Below are 9,744 nucleotides of genomic sequence, written 5' to 3' on the forward strand. Positions count from 1 at the left end.
ATATATATATATATATATATATATATATATATATATATATATATATATATGAAGAGTTAAGATTCAAAAGCCTCTAAGTACGTCTGACATTTTTCTTTAAAATTACCATTTCTTTCTGGCTATGTATAGGTTTCTATGTAAGTACTGGTACTTCTAAATGGAATTTAGTGCATTTGAAGTGAAAGTACTTGATGAACATATACGATGTGTGGAGAGCATTCACTCAGTATCGTTATCTCATTTCTGACCAAGATGGCTTTTAGAGGCTTTTGCATTGGAACTCTTCATATATATTTGGAGAAAATTTAACCTACAGTACTGTTTTTCAGCTAATTCAGGGGACCTCAGAGAAAACTTGTCTGAATAGAAATATGTGCTATTGTGATTTTTTTAACATTTAAAAAAAAAAAATTAATACACAGTGCTAGTCTTTTCTTAAAAATTCCATGAAATTTATGGTAAAAAGCTGGCAGCTGTTGTTGCGGTTACGGTTGCAACATTTTAGGTTTTATGGACTAAACTTTGATTTACAGTAAAAAAAAAAAAAAGAAAAAACACATGACACTAAAATGATGTATAATAAACAAAATCCCAATGTATAATGTACATTTGACTTCTTTTCCACTTTTCCAAACTGTAAATTTTACAGTAATTTACAGTAAAATGACATGAAATGTCATGTTAGATTTATTCTAGTTTTATTTATCACTGTACATAGTAAGGGAAATTATTGTCATCTAGTTAGCAAGTGTTTACTGTAGCATTTTCAATTTTTTTTCAATGTTTTACAGTGTTCATTTATTTTGACCGTAATTACACAACATAACTAAAGCTAAACATTTTTTAAATGAATTATGCCAAGACTTTTTTTGCCAGCTTTTTGAGTAAAATAGCAGTACTGCTGACATCCCATGCTAAAAATAATTAAGAGAGACTGCTTATTTATTTACTTGTTTTTATTACTTTTATTACTTGTTTGTAATAATGTTATAATACAATTCCTTATTCTACATCCAGACAACAGACACTCCCACCTCAGTAAAATTGAGACATCCCTATTCTGTTCGATTCAGTAAATGAAATGACAGACATTATGCATAAAAATAGTAACTCTGATGCCATATACAGTATGAAACAAATCCCATCCAAACAGTGTGTTAGGCTATGCATTTTGCTGGTCCCCATGTGTCAGTTCATTTTCTCTCTATTTCAAAATCGTTCTTGCTTCTTTTGACTGTGGGGCAAGGTGAGAGATGGCACAGGGGCAGATTTAGCTGAGTAGTGTTTGGGTGTATGAGGAAGGGGACGGGTCTTTTTCCAGTTGCTGAGCACAATCTTGACCTCCAGCTATGCTCTGAAGTGCGGCTAATTTAATCCCTTGACACACAGCAGTCTGAATCTGCCCTGCTCAAAGCTCAACTGAGCTTAGCGGTCTTAAGAAGCTAACAAAGACAGCTGTGGTCAAAAGCTGCTTCACCAGCAGTGCCACAGGTACATGGGGATACTGTAAGAAGAGCTGGAATTGGAGATGCAACGATGATAGTGAGATCACAAAATGATGTTGTTTAGTATGTTCAGTGAAGAAGATTCTTGGGTTAAAAAAACATACTTAACATTGACCTAACAAGGTGATACTTCATGACATTGCTAATATTTTGGGAGCAGATTACAGTATCAACCTCATACCACACTGTAAAATGTGGCAATGTGCAATTGTTACTAGAAAGAACTGTTTCTACCTGATCCTACCATAAGACTTAGTTTTGTTGGTGTAACAACAAAATAGAACCTAAAACTATTGAAGTGATTTTGAGAGAGAAAAACACCATTACGGCTTAGGATGACAGTCACAAGACTGTGTGTACTAGTCGTCATGCTTGTTAGTTTCTGCTTGACTACTGTGATATCGCATTTAGCCTGTGGCCTGTTGTAAAGCAGACGTCACAAAGAATACTTCGTCTGCTGCGTTTCCGTGGCAACTGGGCAGAAATGTACATGGCTCGTCCCCTTATCGCCAGACGACACTCCTATTCCTGCCCCAGGACAAACCTCCCAAATTATCATATCAATATAGATCCACACACACACACACACACACACACACACACACACGTTTGTAACAGCGCCCATGACTACAGTTTTTTTAATCTATTGCTAAAATCATGCTGCAATTACTACACATACTTCATTAAATATATTCACATTGACCTCTATTTGTATTCTTACTGATAGGACAGCAAGAGGACATTAAATTGATTAAAAGTGACATTAAAGACATTTATAATGTTACAAAATGTCTCTATTTCAAATGAATGCTGTTCTTTCTATTTGTCAAAGAATCATCAAAATGTATCACAGTTTCAACAAAAAAATATTTAGCAGCACAGCTGTTTTCAACACTGATTGTGTTGAATAAAAATGATAAAGAAATGTTTCTTGAGCAGCAAATCAGCATATTAGAATGATTTTTTAAGGATCTCCATGTGACACTGAAGACTGAAGTAATGATAATGTAAAATAAAAATCATTTAAAAAAATTTATAAAAATAGAAAACTGTTATTTTTAAATTGCAATAATATTTCATAATTGTCACGGTTCTGCTGGTGTGCCCTAGTTGGCCACCAGATGTCACTGTGTTTTGTTGAGCACATGGCTTGTTGTTTGTTGTTGGTGCCATGTGCTCTCCTGTCTATTGTCTGACCCGCCCTTCTTGTTATCTCATTATTGTTTTATTTACTCCACCTGTGTCTCCCTCGTTACCCTCCTCATTTGTCTCCCTAATTATTCTCCTTGTGTCTGCAGTTCTGTGCTGGTTCGTTGTTTAATGTATTATGTCTGGGTGTCATTGTTGTATGTGTAGTGTTGCCCTGCATTGCCGTGCTGTGTTGTGCTGTGCCCTGTCCTGGCCTGCCTGCCTGTTTTTCCCCTTTGGGGTATTTTTTGTCAATTTTTAGTTTTTTCCCCATTATTAAATGCCCATTTCATCCTGCATTTGAGTCCTCGCTTCATCTCTTTTCCAGCCCTGACAGAACGAACCAGCCCAGAACTCAGCAGATGAAGGGCTCACTCCAGCTACCAGCCTTCACTACCAGCAGCCCCCTCTATCAATGTATGCTTCAAGTGGAGGCCTTGAGTTCCCTAAAGCAATGGGGGACTGATTTGAGGGAATTCGCCAGGGAGTTTTGGAGTGCTGCGGAGGGGCTCAAGGACCTGTTTACCTATGCCCTTGATAAGCCCATCAGTACCTGGAGGACGTTTGGCAAGGAACACCTGGCATTTGTGGACTTTCTAGGCAGTCAGAGGTGTCTTTTCCCGTCATGGCTGCCATTCCAGAGTTTTGTCCTGTCATGGCCGCCACTCCAGAGTCTCGTTCCGTCATGGCCGCCACTCCAGAGTCTCGTCCCGTCATGGCAGCCACTCCAGAATTTCGGTCCGTCATGGCTGCCTTTCCAGAGCCTCTCGACAAAATGTCTGCTTGTTCAGTGGTCCTGCAGGACCCGAATCCGGTGGTCCCTAGTCTGGTGGTCCTGGAGGACCTGACTCAGATGTTTCTTAGTTCAGTAGTTTTGGAGGTCCCTGAGCTACCCACCCCAGAACAGCCTGCCACAGAACAGCCCATTCTCACGGCTGCTGCCACGAAGGCCGTCACTGAGCAGTCCACTCCAGAGCCTGCCCCAGTCCAGGAGCTCTCAGAGTCCAATCAAGAACCGGCTCCAGTCCAGGAGCCTTCAGAATCCACTCCAAAGTCTGCTCCAGCCCAGGAGCTCTCAGAATCCGCTCAAGAATCAGCTCCAGTCCAGTAGCCTTCAGAGTCCACTCCAGAGCCTTCTCCGGCCCGTGGATCTGCTCAGCCATGGTGGTCAGGAGCTCTGCCTGCGCTGCTGTGGTGGTCTGCAGTGCCACTGTGGTGGTCTTCAGCCCCACCTGCACCAATGTGTTGGTCTCCAGCTCCACCTGATCCACCATGGTGGCCCTCTCTCCCATCTGCTTTGCTGTGGTGGTCATCTGCTCCACCATGGGGATTTTCAGTAATGCCTGCTCGGCTGTGGTGGACTTCAGCTCCACCCTTGAGGGCTTCAGCTCCACAGGTTCCGCCACACGGGCCCTGTCCTGGCCTGCCTACCTGTTTTTCCCTCTTGGGGTAGTTTTTGTTTTGTTTTTTCCCATTAAAAATTTCATCCTGCATTTGAGTCATCACTTCATCTCTCTTCCAGTTCCCTGACAATAATATTACTGTTTTACTGCATTTTTGATCATATAAATGCAACCTTGGTGAGCATAAGAGACAAAAAACATTAAAAAACGTACAGCTTCTAAATTTTGAACGATAGTGTATGAGCAATGTACTGAACCTAAAAATGACACATTTACTGCTTGTACATTGAACACATACTTACACAAAGTGCACATTCACAGCTCACCTTGTGTCTTTGTTCTTTTGCAGTGTTCATATCCTGTCTGGGAAGACTTCAGTGCGAAGGCCACCAAGCTGCACTCTCAACTCCGGTAAGTTCATTCTCTGGCTCACGTCCGCACCTGTCATGTGAGGAAGGTTTTATTGAATGCTGAGAAAAGAAAATTGTCATCAATTTATTCCATTGGTTTTGTGCGTTTCAGAACCACGGTTTTAGCAGCTGTGGCATTTCTGGATGCCTTTCAGAAGGTGGCGGATATGGCAACCAACACAAGAGGTAGGCATGATCAGGGATGTGTGAGAGCGTGTGTTTGTGTGTGTGATTGAGGGTGTGCGCTTTCTGTCCAGCATGCAGTGATATGTATATCCCATTATGAGGGTAATGCATAGGATAAAACACTACTGGAGAGAGAAAGATAACTGTAGGGATGCACCGATACCACTTTTTCCAGAACAAGTAAGATACAATACTTTTATTTTTGGTACTTGCCGATACTGATACCTGTATTTTCAAAACATTTGTAATTTTTTGAAAATATTGTCACAGAAACCTAGCACATGAAAAAGCACATTTCACACAGGCTACTAGTTTCACTTTCACTTTAAATAAATATGTTGTTTATAGTGAATGCCATTATAAATTTAGTTTGTTTTGTATTCACGATTTCATTTTAATCCAAATGATGTGTGTGCTAAGTGAGCGAAGAGCAATCAAGATCATGCAACACAAGTGCGCACACTCTCCCTCGCTCTATCTTTCTCTCTCCTTACTGTCAAGTAACTTTAGTAATTGTTTCTTATTTGCTTTTGCTTTTTGACATTTCCACTCAGCGTGCTTTGCTTATCAGCTCGTGCACATCAGCTACAGGCATGAATATTGAATTTTTAACATTATATTTATATAATTAAATGCTTGTACTTCATAGACATCTCTGTTACTTTATTAATCTCTGATAACTCCATTCTACTCTCTGTTGTTCTGTTGTCGGTGTTACGTTTGGCACAGCACTGTTGACACGTTGTGTGGTATCAGAGCATTTTAATGAGTATGAGTACGAGTACATGAGCGCGTTGTCAGGTCCGATAATGAGTGTCCAAAATCAAGGATTATAGAAGGTACAGAGCCAGACCCTCTAGATTTAATGCTCTCATCTTGCAAACAATGTTTTTAAGAATGTCTTTGTGTTAATGTCCATATTCATGTGCATGTAAGACAAATGTCTAACTTATTTTTATGAACTGGTTAGATGTTATTAGCAAATAATTAAACATAACTACATTATTCATCTCTGGTGAGTTTTGAACAGTCTGTTCACATGGCAGAAATAAGCGGATGTTATGAATCCTTGACAATAATGGATAAATGAGAGGGAACAAAGACGTGCCTCATAGCTGTAGAGAGGCTTGCTGGGTGTTTTTGGTTATTTATGGCATGGTGCTTTAGTAATGATTTGACAGAGCCAAGTTCTTCAAGGATAATCGACTGATGGAAATAATGTTGTTTGGAAATAAACCACCAGTCTCATTATGATTATATTACTGTATTGGACTTTTTTCTCTTCATATGGGGATTTGTATTTTTTTTTTATTTCATCTCATTTTGTGGCCTGCATGCCTGAGGTAAAGAGTGTGTTTGAAGGAGTATGATGATCTGCATTATTATGGGTTCGTGTGGGCATGTTGGGCTTTTAATGAGCTGACAGAACTGGGAGCCTTCCTCTGTGCCTTGTAAATGCAGTGAGGATCTCATCCAACCCCAATTGTGACTCATAGGTGGCTATTTCAGATGGTGGTTTGGGGGTACATAAAGCATAAGGGAAGCTTGAAGAGTGAGTGAGAACAATTAAAGAAAGCAACATTAAAAAGTCACAAGGCTATAAGAAAGTGAGACAGCATAATTTATTACAACAATTATTATTCACTCCACCTTGTAGCTGTAGAGTGTGACCTACATTTTTTACATTTATTTTATTTTACTTTTTTACTTTTTACTTTTTAAAATTTTTACTTTTTATTTTAATTTATTAAAAAATTTATTTTATGTTATTCATGTGTGCAGCCATGACATATTTGATACTGCTTTGGAATGTGTTATTCATTATATTTCAGTTATTGTGACAACCAAGTTTCTCAATACAAATCAATACAATTATGTAAGTTAAAATTATTTTTCATTTTATTTATTTACTTTTAATTATTATTGGTATTAATGACAATTATTCAACGTAGAGTTGTGTCCTTAAAGAACAAAACATAGACTGTAGTTGCTTTGGACAAATAAATGTCTTTTTGTCTCATGCAGTGTTCAAAATTGTCCATTGTTCTCTCTGTGTGAATTCAATTTATACACTGCAAAATTTTTGCAGTGTTCTCTTTTTGATCTATTCTCAATTCTATTCTCAATCAGTCTATTATTTTCCAATGATAATACATTATTAAAAAATGCATCTTGAATATAAATTTAATTTGTTGTTATTCCAATTACACATTTTCGACTAATTTTAACTTAATTTTAACTTAATTTTATATTTCATCATAGAAGGGGATTAGCACAAAGTGGAGTAGATAAAGGTAGAGTAGATAACCTGGGGCTTGAGCTCGTGGCAGGTCAGGGCTCTTAAGCACAGGTCTCTCTGGGGGTAGGAGGGGTCACATACTGCTCAGTGATCATGTGACCTGATTAATGTGATTTTGCTGAATGCCAAAGGGAGGGTGGACACCAAGGTCTGACACACCTCACAGATGTGCCCTGGAACAACTTTAAAGAGTGAGAGAGAGTGGCAAGCAGACATAGTCTATGGATCAAACAATGTGTGGACCACAAGGCTGCTGGAAGACAAAATTGAGAGTTGTGGATAATGTAAGACAGAAGAGAAACAAAAGGTGTGAATATGATAGTATGCTTGGGGTGCTGTGTAACATGATAGAAGTCAAGTGAACTCTGATAGGATGATGTATCATAATGTATTTAATGCATAAATTTTTTTGGAAACTCCCATTCTAGCAGGGCTGTCATCAGACAACTGGGAATGTTGTGGGTAAAGGATCCCACTATGGTTCTAATCCTAGTGTATCTAAAAAAAAAGTGTATCTCATTGCCAAAACCTAGGCTCATTGGAAAAACATGCCTCTTCCTACATTTTTGCAAAACTTGAAAATGCATCTATATATACTGTATAGTTTATATAATCCACTTCAGTTTACAGGTGAAATGAACACTAGTGTCAGTAAAACACCAATAACTTTTATTCCTTTTCACACAATTACGATTACCATAGTGGATGATTTGTAAACGTACATATTTTGATGTTTGCATCACATAACCAGCTCCATATGTACTGCTTTTCTAATGTAATCTTGTTCAGTAGCTCACCTGGGACAAGTTTTGTACAAGGTTTTGTAATGTGGAGTCCTGTGAAACAGAAGTCATGATAAACAAACTCGAAGACTTAAAATAGCTAAAATGGCATGGTTAATTTTTTATCTTGTGTGGTTTTGTTAAGACTGTTGGTTAGGTTTAGGGTCAGGTTTACTGCAGGTGATATGTCATTTTCAAAAAGTGAAGGAGCATTAACTTTTTAGTGCCACTCACTGGGCATTTAATTTGCAAACTGCTGTGATATGTACAACTACCAATATAACAAAACATAGGCAGATTCACCTTCATCAGTTTTGGATAAAACATAACATACTTTTACCGCCACTCACTGGATATTTCACTTTGAAATTGTTGCGAAACAAGCAAGAAGCAATGTAATATTTTTTATAAATGTCACCACAGGCACATTTCTCCAATGATCATGGGTTGCATATTTATGTGTAGCTGGTAAGGTTTATGTTTGGGAGACAAGTTTCACCCCCTCCCCATCACAGCACACAGACTGCCACGAAGCAAAGAGGAGGGGACGGCAGTGAACCGCAGTGAAACGGAAGCAAACACACAAACACACTCCAGGCCTTTATCCTCTCCATGGGGGTCCACCACTATAGTGAGGGAGGGAACTGATGCTTCCTGCTAGTAACTGCCTATAATCTGCTTCTCATTTACTGTTCTTTACTGCTCTTCATCCTTAAGTTTATGCTCTTTCTCCTTTCCTACCATGATTGGGTCTAGCTAGCTCTCTTCATCACTATCATTATTTCTTGTGTTCTTACATTGGCAGTAGATTTACTTAAAGAGACAGTTCACCTAGAAATGAAAATTCTGTCATAATTTAAGGATGGAATATACTTGTCACACACACACACACTGGGAGCGTAGGAACGAGCGAGGAGACGAGGAATAAAGTAAATCAGAAAGGTTTTAATGAAGGCACGCAGGATCACAGGACGGTAGACATCAGGCAAACCAAAATGACACTTAACAGCAGACAGAGAACTACACTTTAACACTTTAAATACATAGCCACCAATGGGACACACCTGGGAGCAAATGAACTAATTAATCAAAACACAGCTGGAGACGAATACACACAATGAGGACAGGAACAGGAAGGACCAAATAAGGGCAAGGAAGGCACATTAGGAGCAAAACACACACAAAACACAGACCAGAGTCTGACATGGGGGTGGGCGCTCTGGAGGCCTCTAGGAGTAGGGTTACCAGATGGAAGGCCTCCAGGGTGGCGCCCGTTCCGGGATCCGTGGCAAATCTGGCAATTCGGGGCACCATGGAGGATCAGGGGACTCAAGAGGCCATGGCAAAGCAGCCTCCAAGGCCGTGGCCGTGGCCCCAGCCCCTGCCCCTGCCCCGGCCTCTACGGCTGGAGCCCTACTGCCCCCCCCTCCAAAAAAAATACTTGGGGAAGATTTCGGGCTCCGAGGCCCTCCGTGGGCCATAACCGGGGACTGGAGCCCTCCCTGGTCTTAACTGGAGATTTGGAGCCCTCCCTGGGCTTAAAGATCTGGGGAACTGGATCCACTGGAACTGGGAACGGCACTCCTGGCTGAAATTGGGGAACTGGATCCACTGGAACTGGGAACGGCACTCCTGGCCGTGACTAAGGAACGGGATCCTCTGGAACTGGGAACGGCACTCCTGGCCGAAATTGGGGAACTGGATCCACTGGAACTGGGAACGGCACTCCTGGCCGAAACTGGGGAACTGGATCCCTTGGAACTGGGAACGGCACTCCTGGCCGTGACTAAGGAACGGGATCCTCTGGAACTGGGAACGGCACTCCTGGCTGTGACTAAGGAACTGGATCCTCTGGAACTAGGAATGGCACTCCTGGCCGTTACTGGGGCTGGAGCCGACACTGGAGCGAACTCCGGGGCTGGCAGGCTTGACTGAGGAACCGCTGGCGGGCTTGACATTGGAGCTGCTGGC

The 9,744-nt window shown here is 40.7% G+C and overlaps 1 protein-coding gene across 1 annotated transcript in view; it reads left to right on the forward strand.

Annotated features, from left to right (window-relative positions):
• LOC107562505 (MTSS1-like protein) overlaps positions 1 to 9,744 on the forward strand; it is a 68,879-nt gene that overhangs the window by 22,683 nt on the left and 36,452 nt on the right. The window contains exons 2-3 of the mRNA XM_016247134.1: positions 4,446 to 4,507; positions 4,619 to 4,692. Coding sequence (XP_016102620.1) covers positions 4,446 to 4,507; positions 4,619 to 4,692 — 136 coding nt within the window. The remainder of the gene's footprint in view (positions 1 to 4,445; positions 4,508 to 4,618; positions 4,693 to 9,744) is intronic.

Source organism: Sinocyclocheilus grahami, unplaced genomic scaffold (assembly GCF_001515645.1).
Source record: "Sinocyclocheilus grahami isolate Dianchi unplaced genomic scaffold, SAMN03320097.WGS_v1.1 scaffold826.1, whole genome shotgun sequence".
In the NCBI taxonomy this organism is placed as follows: Eukaryota; Metazoa; Chordata; class Actinopteri; order Cypriniformes; family Cyprinidae; genus Sinocyclocheilus; species Sinocyclocheilus grahami.